Source organism: Triticum aestivum, chromosome 6D (assembly GCF_018294505.1).
Source record: "Triticum aestivum cultivar Chinese Spring chromosome 6D, IWGSC CS RefSeq v2.1, whole genome shotgun sequence".
Taxonomy (NCBI): Eukaryota; Viridiplantae; Streptophyta; class Magnoliopsida; order Poales; family Poaceae; genus Triticum; species Triticum aestivum.
The window spans coordinates 2,039,341-2,059,621 of record NC_057811.1 but is presented as its reverse complement, the minus strand read 5'-3'; the positions used below and the strand labels follow the sequence as shown (position 1 = coordinate 2,059,621).

The 20,281-nt window shown below is 43.4% G+C and overlaps 1 protein-coding gene across 1 annotated transcript; it reads right to left on the bottom strand.

The window, feature by feature from the left end:
- Nucleotides 1-348: 348 nt before the first annotated feature.
- Nucleotides 349-7,274, bottom strand: LOC123142895 (probable LRR receptor-like serine/threonine-protein kinase At1g51810). Its single transcript, XM_044561600.1, has 12 exons — nt 7,166-7,274; nt 6,320-6,887; nt 5,543-6,036; nt 4,324-4,468; nt 3,920-3,991; nt 3,760-3,825; nt 3,610-3,690; nt 2,851-3,008; nt 2,499-2,731; nt 2,222-2,351; nt 1,105-1,164; nt 349-1,019 (listed from the first exon to the last, which is right to left on the bottom strand). Exons 1-12 carry the CDS (start codon nt 7,272-7,274, stop codon nt 349-351), a joined length of 2,787 nt encoding a protein of 928 aa, XP_044417535.1.
- Between the last annotated feature and the right edge of the window lie 13,007 nt (nt 7,275-20,281).

Genomic DNA, 20,281 nt, shown 5'->3' with positions numbered 1-20,281 from the left:
CGCATTGCGTGACATATTAGGGATAAATAAGCAGAATTATTAATCAGCAACGCTTGAGCAGACCACTTGTTTAGGATTGGTCTGGGACTCCATGCGTGGGTAACGGATAAGAAATCCTAGTAATATATCACGAGTGCTGACATGAAGAAGATGCTTCCTTTTTGAAAATTAGTGCAACTAAGTAGCAGAGTTCGCACAAAAACATAACAGAAAGGAAAACACCACAGACGTGCCAGAAACATAAAATGAATCGATTACAGTTTATGAACAACAAACAGGGACACATTTGAGCAGATCACCAAACTTTGACTAACCAGATGCAACAATAACTCAGTAGGAGTTTCCCTTTCACCGTCCAGACAAAGGGATTAATTCTGACATCCCACCAGTATAACCAGACCGGAAGGAGTTCTCCTCGTTGCTTACTCCAGAAATCGTCAACTGAAATTGCCTTCGAGTTTCAGCATCCATGGGGTTCATGCTACTAGTTGAAGCAGAAACAGACAGCTTTTCGCTTGAAACTACTGGCAACAACTCTTTGAGCCTTGAAACAACCTCGGTCATGGTCGGCCTGTGGATGGCCGCGTTTTCGACGCAGTTCATGGCGAGGTCTACCACACTCCGGAGTGAACTGGCATCGTACTGATCCAACAACCTCTTATCCACGATGTCATGAATATTGCCCATGGCAATCTTATGGCGTACCCAGTTTGGTAGATGAAAGGTTTGTGGCTCCATCAATACTGGGGGCTGGCCAGTGATGATCTCCAACAGCACGATGCCGAAACTGTAAACATCTGTCTTGACTGTGAGTTGGAAAGTTGCATGGTACTCAGGGTCGAGGTAGCCAAGAGTGCCAGCAGCAACAGTAGATATGTGTGTGTGAGCATCATTAAAAGCCCGGGAAAGCCCAAAATCAGATATTATCCCCACCAGATTCTTGTCTAGAAGGATGTTGGGGGTCTTTACATCTCTGTGAACTATTGATGGGGTGCATGACTCGTGTAGATACTCCAGCCCTATAGTTTATTGAAGTTCATACTTAGTGAAAACAAGCATACGTACATACAATACATAAAATTAGTAAATAATCGAAATATGGACCTTGTGCAGCATCAAGTGCAATATGAAGTCGTTGTTCCCAATTCAAACTATAGTCATCTCCTGCATCAAGAAAATACGAGATTAATATAAGTTCCTTGATACATGTATAGCACATAAATATAAGTTTTTATTATTGGTACTACTACCATTATTATTGCTACTACTACTTCTACCACCACTATTATCACTACTACTACTACTACCACCACCACCACCACCACTATTAGTACTATGATTGTTATCATGTTATACATATATTTAAGCTAACAAATTGCACACTGCCTTAATGGTTGAGCATTGAACCAATTGATATATTAAGATCTTAAACCTACATAAAACTGAGCTTTGATATTCGAGAGGCGGCTGATGCTTTTCCTTCTCTTTATAAGAGTTTTTGTTATATCCAAATCAAATTCAGAAGAGAACCAACTATTAAATTATTACTTTAAATTTTCCTCTAGAGTTGATTTCTTTCTTACTGGCTTCAAAAGATTCTTACAATTCCATGTCATGGTTATGAATTTAGGAGTGTGACTATGCTTTCCTCAGTTTGTTAGCCACATATCTATGAACAATTAATTTAACATTACATGGTTGTGACTTCAAGAATGTGCAGCTAGGGACTTACTTCATACTACATACTCTACTTATACATAGTAAATTAGCTCCACCAACGCAAATGGATTTACTCAGAGTAAAAACTAACAGTCTAGGCAACCAACCACACTTGTAACAAGAAATCATGTCGACAGTAAGATGTCAGAAGCTGGACTACTTTGACTTTAGAGTTCATTTTTATACTTATGGGCATGTCCTATGATTTTGATATTATTCTAGAAAACACCATGTATTCATATATAATTTGAGAAGTACTTGTATCCAAAGGGTTAATTAAACTATGTGGTCAAGGTGTCTGTTTTGATTGTTTGTATTGGAGGAATTAAAACCTTGAATTTGCCAACTTGCATTTTTAGATTTTACAGATTTTAGGTTTGGCTGAGGGTTAAAATTTATTGATTTAAGTCATATACAGCCTCTATACAAATTTAACTACAACTTAACAAGTCAACTATGTTTGATATAAACATTAATAAAAGGTAAACAATTAAAAATTAACCTCCTCTTATGAGTTGTTGAAGATTCCCTCTCGACATGAAGTCATAAATGAGAGCGAGGCACTTCTTGTTTTGGCAATATCCTTTCAAAGTCACAAGATTCTTGTGATGAACTTTTGACAAGGTTTGTACCTGCGGGAATACATATAGTTACCAAACATTCAAGCCAATTGTATTTATTGCATATGAACTACATAAAGGGTATATTTATCTTGCTGACTTATTGTGTACTGTCTATTGAAGAAACCATGATCCACCCATGTTTGTTTCGTGTCATACCTCGGGGAGGAAGTCTGTTGACTCCGCTATTGATGTTTCCATCAGCACCTTAACGGCTACTTCATCACCATTTTCCAGTTTGCCATGATAAACAATACCAAAACCTCCTTTTCCAATGATTGATTGGAAGTCATTTGTTATGAGCTTGAGCTCTACGTACGTGAATCGTTTGATGTCAACATGTAGGGAAGTTTCCTCTTCATACATGGCATAATCCTCACGGTCTGACTTCCCTGCATAGTCAAGAAGTTACGTTTACATGAAAGTTTAGGTATGAAGTTGTTGTCTAATGTCTACCTAATTTTATTGCAGCGATGAAAGCAGATTTTAGAGCATAAAAGTTATATTTTACCTTTCCAGCATAACATCCAGGTTATGCACATCAATACTAGGAGGGATACAAGTACCACAGGAACCGTCACTGTGATAAGCATTGTTTGTATGGTATTCTTCTTCTTATTTGAGCAGTACGTATCTTTGACTTTTGAGCATATGGGGTTGCCTTCCAATCTTGTGACACAAATGCACAACATATATATAAATCATCTCTCAAGCATATTAGCTACAATGGTTCTACAAAATTATGATTGTAACATACCTCCGTTTTCTAACACGACTAACCCTCTAATAGTTTGTATAAGGACCTCCAACCTCTTTACTAACGGACTGCATGGTTTTCAAATCGCATCCCATCATGAATAGGTCATTATCTTACTCTCATGTTGAAGGCTCACAAATGATAAATCATTTTGTAGTTACCGGGGTATGCTTGGATAAATAAGCACTGCAAAAGTATGACTATTTTGTGGCACACTAATTGGGTGCCACAGCTTAATCGCATTTGACGAGAGTTTATGCATATAGTTGGTTGAGCTATGGAAGTGTGTTGCTGCATAAGTAGAAAGTGAACATGTGTAGCTCTTGTTTGACAAGGCGTGCCAAAGGAACATAATGTGTTTCCACCAATAATTTATATAATTTTTGCAACTATTGTTTCTAAATGTCGAATTATTTCTGTGATAATGAACCTTGTGTGGAGATCATTGGTGTTTTTTTAGTTTGATTAGACATAGAAATATATCAAGGAATCGTGCAATAGAGCATGGCAAACCTTAAATCAAGCAAACCAGCCTGAAATCTTCGAAGAATAGAATCGGGGATTGGCCCAACGAGCTGGTTGTTTGACAAGTTCCTGGAAAATAATAGTTAAAATTATTCATATGAAATCTATATCATCGACCACATATGCAATCAGACTTACAGAATTTTGAGTGACTTTAGTTGATAGTCTGGAATAGCTCCCGTCAAATTGTTGTGTGATAAATCCCTATATATGTTTTGTGCTTAGGGTCAAAATTATGTCAACATAATCACACAATAAGTGTCTAGCATATCAATACATTGTGGTAAGTAGCACTTACAGATTTTCTAGTGATACCATGTTCATGAATGATACGGCTAATCCAGCTTTCAGTCCATTCGCAGAGAGATTTCTGCAAAAGCAACTATGTTACGACAAGTTCTATTAATCTAGTGATTTCATCAAGCTGACATATATTTTCAAGATTATGTAAGCTTATTTCTATGGTCAAGGTGGTACAATAAATTACATGTTTTTCATTTCAACTAAATTATCAAGATCTTAGCCGGTAAGAAACATGACCGAGTGTCTGCATGGTAAAATATTTATACATAACAGTACATATTTGGTGAAACACTTAAATCAAGAGGGGGCTTTTGTGGAGCAGTAAACTTATGCACTTAAATTGTAAAAGAAAGAACTCTAATGCTTTAATTTCAAATGTATATGGTATTATGTTCTTACACTGAAACAATCCTTGGATTCTGGTTGCTCTTTGAGTAGTCACAAGTCAAACCTTCCCAGGAATATTCTCTTGGGGAGCACGGATCTCCATTCCAATTTATTCGTGTCAAATTGTAGTGGTTCTTGACTTCTTTCATGTAATGGACTACAATAGGAAAAACACAGAAAAATATGAACCGGGAATATAAAAAATGAATATGTTGGTTATAGGGCTTATATGTATAAAAAATATGAAAACAACTTAAGTAGTTGCATTATATGAGGGCATCCTTTCCATTTTCCAGATTGGATTTCTAAGGATAGAGGTTTTTTTTTCAAGGTTTCGATTTTCTTGGGGTGTCTCTGTATATACAAGGAGATACCTGCTATTGAATGAAGTATACTAGAAGTTACCCTAAATTCTCCAATCTCTCTCCTTTTACTAGCCGAAGCATCTCCAACAGCATAAGCGGCAGGTCATAATAACAAGTTGCAATGTTATTTCAGATGCAAGTATTTATCTTTTCATACAATTGAATAAATTGTATGAATTCATTCCTCAACTATATGGTGTGAGCCATGGCTCATTGGCAGTTTGACCTTTATATTCTGGCATACTCAGGAGTTGAGTAAACTAGTGAGCCTGCCTGCTGATGAACTTGTTTCTACTACTTTAATGAGGATCCCGACAATGCCAAATGGAGTCATGATATCCCGGTCATTGACATTTCTTTGTAAACGCATGCATGCAACTGGTGGTGCTATTCAAGCAAGCAATTGAATAAATTGCATCACGATCATTGTTAGCATTAATCTTGTCATATTGATTGTATTTGCATGGTGTGAGTCATCTACCCGTGTGTATGTGTAGTTAGCCGGGTCATTATGTGTAGTGGCCGGCCAGCCATGTCCATATGTGAGTTAGTGGCCAGGTGTGGAGTCACTCGTACAGACTATTTAAGTTGATCAGATGAATGGAAAAATGAGGCCTCAGGAAGAGTGCCTCGGCAAAGCCTTTGTGTGCTTCCTTGGGTACATGCGTTGTGTGTGTAGAGTTCATCATCATGTGTGTGTTCGTGAGAGGAGAGAAGAGAGAAACCTCAGGACAGTTGTGCGAGGCAGCGCCGAGAGGAAGAAGAAGAGGCGCCGCGAGGAGAGGCGGCGCCAACAATCATGTGAATCTGTCATATACTAAATGATAAATGTGTAATGCAGTACTGCAGTATATACATCAGCTTACCATCTTCCGAGTCAGTAGTGAGGTTATCCATCCGAACGAGGAAGTAGGCCTCGAACGCGTTGATCAACGGCTTGAGTGTCGAGCTGCCCGTCTTGTTCAGGAGGAAGGATGCATTATGGTTGCGCAAGAAACGACCGTTCTGGTGCATGCTGTCCACCTGGAATCGTGAAGGGGAGAAGTCTGAGAACAGCAATTCGCCATCGCTGTAGATGTCGAACCTCCTGTTTGGGTTGCTCCCATTGATCTCGGCAAAGTGAAAGATTGGGAGAAGCTGCAGGCTCTTGGTGTCTAGATTAGAAGTTGCTTCCAGGGAGATCATTATCCTGGACCTGGAGAAGTTCATGTCTACGGTCACGGCATTCTGCATGATGACCGACGGTATATTGAAGTTGTTGCCAGGGAGGCTCTCCACTTTATTGGTAGTGTTCAGGTTCACCGCGGGGTAGGAATTGGAGTTGCTTTGCCAGAAACGGTCATAATTGTCCGCTGGATACCTTAATCAAACACAAGGACACAAAAAAGACAGATAAATAGCAATTTGTACGGTACAGTTTTGCATTTACTTACAATTTGTACGGGATCTAGCAACCCTGGCTACTCATCACCTTGAGACTTACCACTATTAGTTTTTGTTAGAAGCAATTAATTGCAGGATAAAGATAAAAAGGAGGAAACACATTATATGCATTACGGGATTTAGCAAACTGAATAAAAAACCGTTGGCAGGCACAACTTAGATCTACTCCAAAATGATTATGGACGGACCCGTCATCTCACCTTGTAATATAGTCAGTGACGTTGCCATATCTGGTTCGATCCAAAAGCCCAATTGAAACAGAAGTATTGACAAAAGGGTACATCGTATTTTCAAGTGGCCTTAGCTCCAATGAGGATATGAAGGGAATCCCTGAACCGAAGTTTACCAAGCAGACGGACACGGAGTTGCTCGGAGCAACGGTGAGCACCTCGTTCCATAGTATACTCGTGTGGTCCCAATTTGTCAAGTTTACCATGTCCCAGGAATTAACACCGATATGGAGCCCAAACAGAAACAATGACCCGTCCAGAGTCTTGTTCAACCCATCATAGTTGCCATAAGTAAACGTGGCTCTCAATAGATACTTCTTACCGATGGTGGATGGCAGTGTATAGCAATTCCTTGAGCCATCAGGAAAGCTCCTCAGGGTTTTTTGTTGCTCATTTTCGGCAGCATCCATAAACTCTTGAGAAATCTGTTTACTCATGCCACCCTCGACAAATCCACGGTCAGGATCGAACCGTAGCCCAGTGGCGCTGTCGTTGTAGGAACTGCTGTTTCTCAATCCACAGTCGATGCTTATGAACCCTATACAATGGAGAATATGTATCAATTTCATGTGCTCCAACATCCAACGGTTTAGGATTCTGCTTCCTTCTATCAATGAAATGATACGCAAGATTTGCGCATTCGTGAAAAAAAAATATCATTAGCTGATAATGAGAAGCCGATAATAATGTATGGATGTTCAGATTTCTTTAAGTTGCATGTTGAAGGAAACAGAACTGTACTACATGCAGATGGAGCATAGCTTAAAGAACTGTAGGATCTACAACAGAAAAGCTAAGAGGATATGCTTGTGTTACCAGAAGAAGGAGGCTGGCCGTGGACTTGAATCATCGTGACCAGGTTGAGCAGCAGCGCCAAGATCCATGCCGGTTTGGTACTTGGCCAGCAAATGAAATTGATCACCATGGTTTCAAGCAAGAAACGGCGTACGTATCTGCTACAAGTGACTTGTGGAGTTAGTTATATAGCAGAAGGAAATAGAATAATTAGCACGGCTTAGTGCTTGTTTCCCATGACTTGGCCTCCATGCACACGGTGTGAAGAAAACAAAAGTTTGGTTCAAAGAAATGCAACTTGCATTAATCTATGGAATCAATAGAGGAACTGCAACTTGCCATGGAATTTTGTTCATCGGTAGGTGAACTTGTCTTGAAAGAAATGCAACTTGCATTAAACTAAGGAATTAATAGAGATGGTGCAACTTGACGTGGAATTTTGTTTGTTTCACTGTCTTTGCAATTTTCCGGCCAGCGTGGGCTTTGACCAACCATGCAACTCGGTCCAATAAGCTATAGCGAAAGCACACGTTGATATTTCGTTGAATCAGTTTGCTATGCTAGGTTAAAGGACAAACAAACTAAAGTTACAAGTCTAAAATAAAAGAAAAACATTCAAGAAGGAAGCCCACGATGCTAATGTAATCAGAGAAGCAACTGGGAACGTACGTGGGAGCCATTAAGCCAATGATCATTTCTTAATCAGCAAAAAGACAGTCAAGTTGAACCCACGTGGTTAAGAGGCTGGTGCATCCGGAATCCTAATATAAAACACTTCGTTGGAAGGGTCTTGGCTGCGAGACATGCATGCTGCCACATTCGAATCCCCTCCAACGTAAACAAATATCACAACCCCAAGCAAAACAATGTGCGGGAGCCATTAAGCAAAGGATCGTTTCTTAATCAGCCCATGCGATTAAGAAACGATCCTAAGCAGACATATATATATATATATATTTATGTTTCTCATTCAAAGCAGCCCACGGGAGCTTGACCAAGACTTGGGAATCAATCCCATGATTGCACGCGACGCTTTGCTTTGGCTCTCATGAATTAGCAATCTGCTTGGACGCTACCGGTGTACATTTTTCTTCTCCTCATCCTGACGGAACTGGTCGAGCTACCTAGTACGCGTGTATTGTCAAAAAGTATTGGGTAGCATTGTGAGGTCATGGCGTATCAACGGGCCGGAGCTCAGCCAGTCAATGAACAGGACGACGCAGGCGGCACCCCATCTCTCGACCAGAGCCAGCCTGTGAAGTGTAGCAGCACCTCGCGAATCAAGTGCATCTGCCCCTCAGGTGGGAACAGGGATGACATCACCGGCTCGTCCCAATCATTACAGGAACAACCACCTGTCTCCAGGAAGTCTGAGATTGATAAAACAACGAACTACCTAAAATGCCCCTAATTACCCAATATACTACAAGAAATTTGATGTGGTATTGCCTTATCTGGGCCGTCCAAACACAAAAACAAACTGTCCTAATTGACTTGACGCACCGTAAAAGGTCTCTAAACCCCGGCTCCCTCCGTATCTCTGTTCTTCTGTTAGGTGTTACTCCCTCCGTTCCAAATTAGTTGACTTGAATTTGTCTAAATACGGATGTATCTATACTTGTTTAGTGTCTAGATACATCTATGTCTAGATAAATATGGGTCAAGTAATTTGGAACTGAGGGAGTAGGTGTCTTGGACACGTTGAGTTTCGTCACTAAAACACTTCACATATGGGCGTTTTTTCCAGCAATCTTCCCAGGCCTCTGACTCCTCAGATTCCTCATGGTCATTGCCTCCTATCGCCCCCTCTGCTTCTCCACAGTGAAGTTTCCGTAATCACGTTTTCAGAAAAATGAGTATTAGTCGTTTTTGAGTTTTGACAAAACTCACTTTTCTTGGAGTGGGATTTCCTCCGCTTTGGTATACCCGAGGATCATATCCCCAACAGTAGCCCCCCAAGCTGTTGGGGTCCTGAGGTCTCAGGACGAAGGGTGCCAGCTATTAGAAATCTGCCCTAGAGGCAATAATAAAATGGTTATTATTATATTTCCTTGTTCATAATAAATGTTTATTATCCGTACTATAATTGTATTGACTGGAAACGCAAATACATGTGTGGGCAAGTGACTTGTTGGAAATCACACATGCTGATGTGTGCGGTCTGATGAGTGTTGACGCACGCAGTGGATATCATTATTTTCTCAACTTCACCATTGAATTGAGTAGATATGGGTATATTTGGTTAATGAAGCATAAGTCTGAAACATTTGAAAAGTTCAAGCAATTTCAGAGTGAAGTTGAGAATCATCATAACAAGAAGATCAAGTTCCTACGATCTGATCAAGGGGAGAGTATCTGAGTTATGAGTTTGGCAATCACTAATGACAAGGTGGAATCGTTTCACAGTTGATGCCACTTCAAACACCATAGTGTAATGGTGTGTCCGAACGTCGTAATCGCACTCTATTGGATATGGTGCGATCTATGATGTCTCTTACCGATCTACCGCTATCGTTTTGGGGTTATGCATTAGAGACAACTACATTCACTTTAAATAGGGCACCATCTAAGTCCGTGGAGACAACACCGTATGAACTATGGTTTGGCAAGAAACCTAAGTTGTTGTTTCTTAAGGTTTGGGGCTACGATGCTTATGTCGATAGGCTTCAGCCAGAAAAGCTCGAACCCAAAGCGGACAATTGTGTCTTCATAGAATACCCACAGAAGAAAATTGGGTATACCTTCTATCTCAGATCTGAGGGCAAAGTGTTTGTCGCTAAGAACAGGTCCTTTCTCCAGAAAGAGTTTCTCTCTAAAGAATTGAGTGGGAGGAAGATAGAACTTGATGAGGTTGTTGAACCTTTACTTCAACCAGAGAGTAGCGCAGCACAGAAAGATGTTTCTGTGGCACCTGCCTCAGTTGAAGAGAAAGCTAATGATGATGATCATGGAGCTTCAGATCAAGTTACTGTCGAACCTCGTAGGCCGACAAGGGTGTGTACAACTTTTGAGTGGAAACCCTGTCTTAAAGGTCATGTTGTTGGACAACGATGAACCTATGAGCTATGGAGAAGCGATGGTGGGCCCGGATTCCAACAAATGGCGGGAAGCCATGAAATCCGAGATAGGATCCATGTATGAGAACAAAGTATGGACTTTGGTGGACTTGCCCGATGATCGGCAAGCCATTGGGAATAAATGGATCTTTAAGAATAAGATAAACGCTGATGGTAATGTCATCATTTATGAAGCTCGACTTGTCTCAAAGAAGTTTCCGACAAGTTCAAGGAGTTGACTGTGATGAGACTTTCTCAATCATGGCGATGCTAAAGTCTGTTAGAATTTTGTTAGCAGTTGCTGCATTTCCATTTACGAAATCTGGCAGATGTATGTCAAAACAAAGTTTCCTTGACGGTTTCCGTGAGGAAAGGTTGTATGTGATACAACCAGAAGGTTTTGTCGATCCTAAGAATGCTAAAAGGTATGCAAGCTCCAGCTATCCTTCTACGAACTGTGGCAAGCATCTCGGAGTTGGAACATACGCTTTGATGAGTTGATCAAAGTTTTTGGGTTTATACAAAGTTTGCAAGAAACTTGTATTTACAAGAAAGTGAGTGGGAGCACTACAACATTTCTGATAAGTATATATGAATGACATATTGTTGATCGGAAATGATGTAGAATTTCTGGAAAGCATAAAGGGTTGTTTGAATGGAGTTTTTCAAAGGAAGACCTGGGTAAAACTGCTTACATATTGGGTATCAAGATCTATAGAGATAGATCAAGACGCCAGATAAGACTTTCACAGAGCACATACCTTGACATGATCTTGAAGGAGTTCAAGATGGATCAGTCAAAGAAGGAGTTCTTGCCTGAGTTGTAAGGTGTGAAGTTAAGACTTAAAGCTCGACCACGGAAGAAGAAAGAGAAAGGACGAAGGTCGTCCCCTATGCCTTAGCTGTAGGCTCTATTTGGTATGCCATGCTGTGTACTGCACCTGATATGTGCCTTGCCACGAGTTTGGCAAAGGGGTACAAAAGTGATACATGAATGGATCATTAGACAGCGGTCAAAATTGTCCTTAGAGGAATAAGGAAACGTTTCTCGGTTTTGGAGGTGATAAAGAGTTCGGCGTAAAGGGTTACGTCGATGCAAGCTTTAACACAAATCCAGATGACTCTGAGTAGCAAACCAGATACGTATAGTGGAGCAACCATTTGGAATAGCTACAAGTGGAGCGTGGAAGCAGCATTTACAATATGACCTAGAGATTTGCGAAGTACATACGGATCTGAATGTTGCAGACCCGTTGACTAAAAACCTCTCTCACAAGCAGAACATGATCAAACCCCATAACTCATTGAGTCTTAATCACATAATGATGTGAACTAGATTATTGACTCTAGTAAACTCTTTGGGTGTAGTCACATGGCGATGTGGACTATGAGTGTTAATCACATGGTGATGTGAACTAGATTATTGACTCTAGTGCAAGTGGGAGACTGTTGGAAATATGCCCTAGAGGCAATAATAAAATGGTTATTATTATATTTCCTTGTTCATGATAATTGTCTATTATTCATGCTATAATTGTATTAACCGGAAACTGTAATACATGTGTGAATACATAGACCACAACATGTCCCTAGTGAGCCTCTAGTTGACTAGCTCGTTGATCAATAGATGGTTGTGGTTTCCTGACCATAGACATTGGATGCCGTTCATAACGGGATCACGTCATTAGGAGAATGATGTGATGGACAAGACCCAATCCTAAGCATAGCACAAGATCGTGTAGTTCGTTTGCTAGAGCTTTTCTAATGTCAAGTACCATTTCCTTAGACCATGAGATTGTGCAACTCCCGGATACCGTAGGAATGCTTTGGGTGTATCAAACGTCACAACGTAACTGGGTGACTATAAAGGTACACTACAGGTATCTCCGAAAGTGTTTGTTGGGTTGGCACGAATTGAGACTGGGATTTGTCACTCCATATGACGGAGAGGTATCTCTGGGCCCACTCGGTAATGCATCATCATAATGAGCTCAATGTGACTAAGGAGTTAGCCATGGGATCATGCGTTACGGAACGAGTAAAGAGACTTGCCGGTAACGAGATTGAACGAGGTGTTGGGATACCGACGGTCGAATCTCGGGCAAGTAACATACCGATGGACAAAGGGAATTGTATACGGGATTGATTGAATCCCCGATATCGTGGTTCATCCGATGAGATCATCGTGGAACATGTGGGAGCCAACATGGGTATCCAGATCCCGCTGTTGGTTATTGGCCGGAGAACATCTCGGTCATGTCTGCATGGTTCCCGAACCCGTAGGGTCTACACACTTAAGGTTCGATGACGCTAGAGTGGTTATGGGAAATAGTATGTGGTTACCGAAGGTAGTTCGGAGTCCCGGATGTGATCCCGGACGTCACGAGGAGTTCCGGAATGGTCCGGCGGTGAAGATCGATATATTGGACGAAGGGTATTGGAGTCCGGAAGTGTTCCGGGGTACCAGGCTATGGCCAGCATGACCGAAAGGTGTTTCGGGAGCCCCGGCAAGTGTTGGAGGGCCTCATGGGCCAAAGGGGAAGGGGAAAACCAGCCCACTAAGGGGTGGTGCGCCCCCCACACCCTTTCTCATGTTACTTGGGGAGGTGGGGCGCCTCCACCTGGCTTGGGAGGCAAGCCTCCACCTGCTTGGCTTGGGGGGCAAGTCTCCCTAGGATTTTCCCTAGGGAGATCCAATCTGCTTGGCCGCCGCCCCCTAGGGGAAACCCTAGGGTGCCTCCCCCTCTCCCCTTGCCCCTATATATAGTGGAGGGATGGGAGGGCAGCCGTGACCTCTTCCCTGGCGCAACCCTCCCTCCTCCTACACCCCCCTCCTCCATAGTGTTTAGCGAAGCCCTGCTGGAGAACCACGAGCTCCACCACCACCACGCCGTCGTGCTGTTGGAATTCTCCCTCAACTTCTCCTCTCCCCTTGCTGGATCAAGAAGGAGGAGACGTCCCCGGGCTGTACGTGTGTTGAACGCGGAGGCGCCGTCCGTTCGGCGCTTGGATTGGATCTTCCGCAATTTGAATCGCCGCGAGTACGACTCCATCAACCGCGTTCTTGTAACGCTTCCGCTTAGCGATCTTCAAGGGTATGAAGATGCACTCCCTCTCTCTCGTTGCTAGCATCTCCTAGATTGATCTTGATGACACGTAGGAAAATTTTAAATTATTACTACGTTCCCCAACAAGGGCCGTCAGGACAAAGGTCCTTTCAGCCCCCAATCCGTGAATCACTCACGGGTGCTCCACGAGCCGACCCGACTTTAGTCACCACATGTATCATGTATAAGTTTATAGTATATACCCGTGATCACCTCCCGAGTGATCACGGCCCGATAGTATAGCATGGCAGACGGACAAGAATGTAGGCCACTGATGGAATACTAGCATCCTATACTAAGCAGGTAGGATTGCAGGTAAAGGTAACAACAGTAGTAGCAAGGACAGGCTATGCATCAGGATAGGATAAACGGAAAGCAGTAACATGCTACACTACTCTATTGCAAGCAGTATAGAGAAGAATAGGCGATATCTGGTGATCAAGGGGGGGGGGGCTTGCCTAGTTGCTCTGGCAAGGAGGGGTCGTCGGGGATGTAGTCGTACTCAGTCGCATCAACGTCGGTCTCGGGGTCTACCGGAGAAGAAGAGGGGGAAGAAACAGTAAATACGGAGCAAACAAAGCATCACAAAATATAACAAGGCAATACGCGGTGCCAGGGGTGATCTAACGCAGGGATAGGTGATACCGGCGAAGGGGGAAAACATCCGGGAAAGTATCCCCGGTGTTTCACGTTTTCGGACAGATGAATCGGGGGGGAGGGGGCGGGAGTTGCGTGTTTGATATGCTAGGGGTGTGTGGCGGACGAACGGGCTGCGTATTCGGATTCGTCTCGTCGTTCTGAACAACTTTCATGTACAAAGTATTTTCATCCGAGTTACGGTTTATTTTATATGATTTTTCAAAGTTTTATTGATTTTCTGAAATTAATATTATTTCAAAATTAATAGACAAAATGCTATGGGTACCCAGCCCTGTGTACACAGAATGTACACAGAGGCTGACATGTGGGCCAAGGGACCCAGTTGACCAGTCAAAGTTTGACTGGTCAACAGAGGGTGGCCCCCCTGTCATTGACTGCCTAGTTAACTAACAGTTTTAGTTAGACTAATTAGGTAGTTAACAGGTTAATTAACATGATTAATTAGATTAATTAATTAGGTTAATTAAACATAATTAATTCAGTTAATTAGCTAATTAATAAATTAATATTTATTTATTTATTATTATTATTATTAAAAAAATCTTTTTTTATAAACGTTCTGGGGTTGGGGCCCCTTGTCATTGGCTCCCAGGGCCAAACGGGCACGGGAAAACGGGTACTAGCCCGCGAGCACAGCGGGGCGAGGCTGGCGGGGCTCTGCCCGAGCGGGCGCACGCCCAGGGGCGCGCGGGGCGGCGGACCTGACTGGGCGCCGGAGCAGAGGGGGGCGGTGGCCTGGGGCCGGCGGTGAGGGGCTGGGCGCGGCAAAGGGGCAGTCCCGGCGGGCGCTGCCAGGCTGCGGCGCGCAGGCGCAGCAGGCAGCCGCGGGAGCAGCGCGCGGGGCTGCGGGCGCGGGCGGGACGCAGCACGGGCGGGCAGATGCGACTACGCCGGCGGGGCAGAGGCGGCCAGCGGGCGAGGTGGAGCAGCGGGCAGCGACGGCGGCCTCGGCTGCGAGCGGCGGCTGCAGGGGCGTTACCGGAGTACGGCCACGGGCGCTGGGCGCGAGCGAGGCGCCGGTGCGGGTGGCAGAGCACGGCGAAGCGCGCGAGCAGGGGCAGGGGGTCGCGGTGGCCGGCGACGGGTGGCCGTGGGCACAGTCCCGAGCGGCGCAGCGAGTGCGGGTCGGGCACGGGCGCGTGGGCGAAGGCACGGATGAGGTCATGGTGAGCGTGGGGCGAGGGAGAGAGGAGGTCACGGGCCTCACCGCGGGGCGTGGGGTCAAGGGCAGCGGGGCTTGGGGAGGTAGACCGGGACGACGGTGTTGGCGGAGACGGGGAGGCAGGCCGGCGTGGTGGCTCCGGCGAGGTCCAGGCGGGACGAGGCGGCGATGGTGTGCGTCGGCGGCGGCGGTTCGCGGGGAGGACGGGCGTCAAGGTCGGGCCCCTCCCCGATCCAGATGGGATCGAGAGGAGAGGGGGAGAGGGAGAGGCGAGCGAGTGCGGGGGAGTGGGGGCGCTGGGTGTCGGTTAGGGTTTGGGTTCCAGGGGGGTTAGTAGGCGCGGCTGGGCCGGTCGGCTGGGCCAGGTGGGCCGGCCTGGTGTGAGCTGGGCCGCCTGGTCCAGTGGGTGGGGGGGGGTTTTCCTTTTTTTTAAGTTTTGTTTTCTGTTTTTATTCTTTTCTTTTTTTATTTTCTTTTCTGTTTTCACTAATTGTTTGGGCACCAAATGAGTTTGGTAAAATATGAGAGCTGGACCACTAATCACAGCACAATATATCCTACCATCAAAAACTAGTTTGAGGTAAATATCATTTCATATTTATTTTGTATTAATAAAAAGGTTATTAAATAATGTTTTCAGCCACCGTTTGAGGTTGTTTTAAGTCACTTATAAAATTTCAATAATGTTGTTTACAATTTTATCATAGCCTCTGATTTATCTACAATTTATTGCACATTTTAGTATTAATATTTGAAAACTTTTATTGTTTGTTTGATTTTGAATTTTGAATTATAATCGGTTTCGAACTAATGCGAGATTAGCAACAATAACCAAGGTGACGTGACATCGTTAACGTGCGATTATTGTAGCTTAATTATCCGTGTGTCACACAACGGCCGCGCCGTGAGCACGCGTGTCCACGTGGTCTGACAGGTGGGGCCAGCTCGTCAGAAAAACGGTTAGATCACTAGTCACCGCGGGTTTGGGTTTTTTGAAACAGCTGACCGCTCGTTTGGTATCTTTCTGAGAAAAATTAAAATCTGATAATTTTTTGAAACCCTAGCCTGTAAACTAGTAGTTTTATGTTATTTACTCTCAAATACACCATTTCTTGGTATTTCCCCCACTTGGAGATGGTTGTAGGATAGGTCATTCTAAGTTGCTGAAAATCATTAAGTTTGAATGCGATGGTTCCCGACAGATCGTTGTGGGAAAGTTTGAGCATGTTTAAGCACTTCAGATTGCCGAAAGATGTTTGAATTTCCCCTATTAGCATGTTGGACGCGGCTCGTCTGCCGTGCCTTCACGCACGGCAGAACTGCCGTACGGGCAAAAATCGGCTGTTCGTTCACTGCTTTCCCATCCAACGGACCTCTGCTACCCCCACTAACAAGCGAACCGAATTAGCGGGAGCTGTTAATAAAATAGGCGCCAAAATCACATCGAGCAATTTTTGGCGCGAGAAGGCCAGACGGCGGACGTGATACATTTGGCATTCAGCCGATTTTCAGTAGTGCCCTGTTCAAGAGGCAATTATGTCGGCTGCAACACGTTGCCCTTTTCCTAGATATTGAGTGGTGCTAAGCACGCCCGCAAAAAAGAAAAAGAAAAAAGTGTGGTGCTAAGCACACTTCGGTCGAGTCAATCTTAGTCCTCTAGAAGTCACATCGCATCACTTCATCAATTAATGGTCAAGACTTTGCTGGAAACTTTACGGAATTGTTGTTACCACTACTAGAAAAAGGGCTATAGATGATATGGACACTAATGACGCACCAGATATATGGTGCGCCACTACTATATAGCAGTGGAGCACCAGATATAGGTGCGCCATTACTGACATATTACTAATGGCGCACCTGGTGTATGGTGCGCCATTAGTAGTTTTGAAAAAAAATAATAATAAAAATTTGTTACTAATGGCGCATCATAGAATAGTGCGCCATTACTAGTTAGTAATGGCGCACCAGTGAACAGTGCGCCATTACTAGTTAAAACTACTAATGGCGCACTGTCCACTGGTGCGCCATTACTAACAATTTTTTTTTCAAAACTAATAATGGCGCACCACACACCAGGTGCGCCATTAGTAACCCTGGTGCTATTTGCACCCCTGGACCGCCTTTTCAGTTTAAAAATAAATAAAAGAAAATGATGAAAATGTCAAAAAAATAAAAGAAAATAAGTTTCCCATGTGATATGTGGTCTAGTTGTTGGGAAAATTTACAAATATGAATTTCGACTTTATTTGCAAAATCTCTCTGAAATTTAGTAAAATGGGCATAACTTTTGCATACGAACTCGGATTAAAAAATTTCTATATGAAAAATCATCTACTCGAAAAGTTACATCGATTTGAATCGGGGGAACCCCGTTCAACATCTTCAAAATCCCCAAAAACCTAACAGAACGAAAGATACGGGACTTTTAAGATCTAGATGGGGGATAAATGGAAAAAAATTCAAACTTACTAGTGGCGAACCATTTGCTAGGTGCGCCACTAGTAACAGAAAAAAATTGGTTTAATTTTTTTTTCAAAATATGATACGTAATATGACCGGGAAGTTTGAAATAATTTTTCAAAATTTCATCACACTCATGAACATGAGCAAAGTCCTAGACATCAACAAGGTTTAATAGGATTGATATGATAGATATATCAACAAGTGCCTGTGAAGTGAGCTGGTGCTGGGGTTGGATAGAACTATGAAGTTAAGCGTGCTTGGGCTGGAGTAGTGTGAGGATGGGTGACCTTCCGGGGAGTTTGACCACAAAGTGTGATTTGACTTGAGATTAAGCATATTGACTCGAGATTAAGAAAAAAAGAAAAAAAATTGAAAAAAAATATTCTGAATTTTTTCTTGAAAAAATATTGTTAGTAATGGCGCACTTCTATGTGGTGCGCCATTAGTAAGCCAGACATACTAATGGCACACCTTGGGATATACTAATGGCGCATTGTGTGGTGCGCCATTAGTATACCAGATACTAATGATGCACCTGTGATGCGCCATTAGTAAAAAATTCTAATGGCGTGATGCTAGTGGCGCACCTGTAGTGCGCCATTAGTAGTCAAAACAGGTGCGCCACTAGTAGGCCTTTTCCTAGTAGTTTACGGATTGAGATGGGAACATTTAATTGGGGAGGAAAGGGGCCACTCCGAAATCAGGGGAGGATTAGTGAGAGATTGGTTGAGGGGAGAGTCTGTATGGAGTGGTCCGTAAGTGTAAAGTTTTTGTTTTTCTTTTTCTTTTGAGAATTTTATCCTCCATTCCATGTCTCACCGCCATTCCTTCCATGTACTAAGAACCAGATCTCCTAACCATGAACCACTAGTAGGGGTTTGCTTTTTCTTTCTTCCTCCCAAAGAAAGAAAAGGTGATCTCTCAAAAGCTCCCGCTAATCAGGAGACTCGCCTCCGCTGTGAAGAGCATGGCGGTGGGTAAAGATCAGATGGAAATGGAGGGAATGGGACACTTAAATGAGGAATGCAAGCCCAGAACATTCTAAATGGGCTGCCAGACCTGAACATGCTCTTGCAGCCCATCCAAGCCCACCAACCTATTTTGCATGCTGCTCCTTTGCCAGCCAAGGACCTTGAGCCTGTTATTCATGGCTTTATACCTGTTGTGGTACCTGAGATTGTGGACACTGCTATCCCTTCAAAGCCAGTGGCAGATTTTGAACTTAACATGACAGTGGCAATGCTAGCAAATGATGAGGTCATGAAACATGACCTCCCGGCCTCTAAGCTAGTTATCCCCGATGCACATCAAGAGGAGGAGACTTTGTTCCTGCAAAACATTGATCTGAAGCTTGAGCCAGTCATTCAACTTGCAAAGTGATGAGATGGGCCTAGGCCCCATCTCACTGCTAAAGTGCTCTATCAAAATCATCACAAAGTTGTTCACCCCAATCAATATGTTTTTTTCTTTCTAAAAGTAGAACCATTTAGGACTGCCTTGCCTGGGCATTTGAATACCTTCACCAATGTCAACAAACCAAAGAACCAGTTGTTGTGATCAAACTGGATTTTGAAAAAGCATTCGACCTCATTGAGCACAGCACCATTCTGTAAATTTTACAAGCCAGGGGCTTTGGGGGCAGATGGATCAACTGGATGAAGATGATATTTTCCTCAGGAACTTCCTCAATTCTTCTAAATGGGGTGCTGGTAAAGTCTTTCACTCCAAAAGAGGAGTAAAGCAAGGGGGTCCACTTTCCCCCTTGCTCTTTGTTCTGGCTGCTGATCTTCTGCAATCCATCTGTAATGAAGCCATGAAATCACATCTCATCCAAGCACCACTGCTCAGACAGTCATGTCAGGATTTTCAAATCATACAATATGTTGATGACACTATTTTAGTCCTTCTAGCTGACCCTACACAACTTTTACAACTCAAGAATCTCATTCTGCACTATGCTGATTATACTGGCCACACCGTGAACTATAGCAAATCAGTATTGGTGCCCATCAACATTCCCAATGAGCAGCTGCCTGGCCTATTTGCAATCCTTGGATGTTAGCAAGGTAGTTTCCCTTGTACCTACCTGGGGCTACCAATGAGTATTATGCTCTCCCCAAAATGGAAGATCTCCACCCAATACTGCAAATAATTGAAAGAAGGCTCCCGGGATGCTCTACAATGCTCTCTTATGATGGAGAAAGTTTGGAATGGAGGAAAAGGGCATGGCCTTAGTTGCATGGGACAAGATCATCAAACCAAAAACACAGGGAGGCCTAGGCATTTTAAACATCTTGGAGCACAATAAAGCCCTGCTTACGACAAATTTGCATAAATTCTTAAACACGGTAGATCTATCTTGGGTAAAACTTATTTGGGAATTCTATTATTCCTCTGGCCCACCTTTGGAAAAAAGAGAAGGATCATTTTGGTGCAAAACACACTTAAAGCTATTCTCAACATACAAACAATCTTGTCAATGTCTGGGCCAAAGAAACAGCTATTCATCAATGAAAATGTACAATCACTTGCTTGGGAATCAAGAGGGGAACATTTTCTTTAAGCATATCTGGGTTCCTCAAGTAGGCTCAAACATAAGATCTTCTTCTGGCTCATAACCCATGACAGGGTCAACACAAGAAACATGCTTGTGAGAAGGGGCATGCATCTAGGCAATACATTCTGC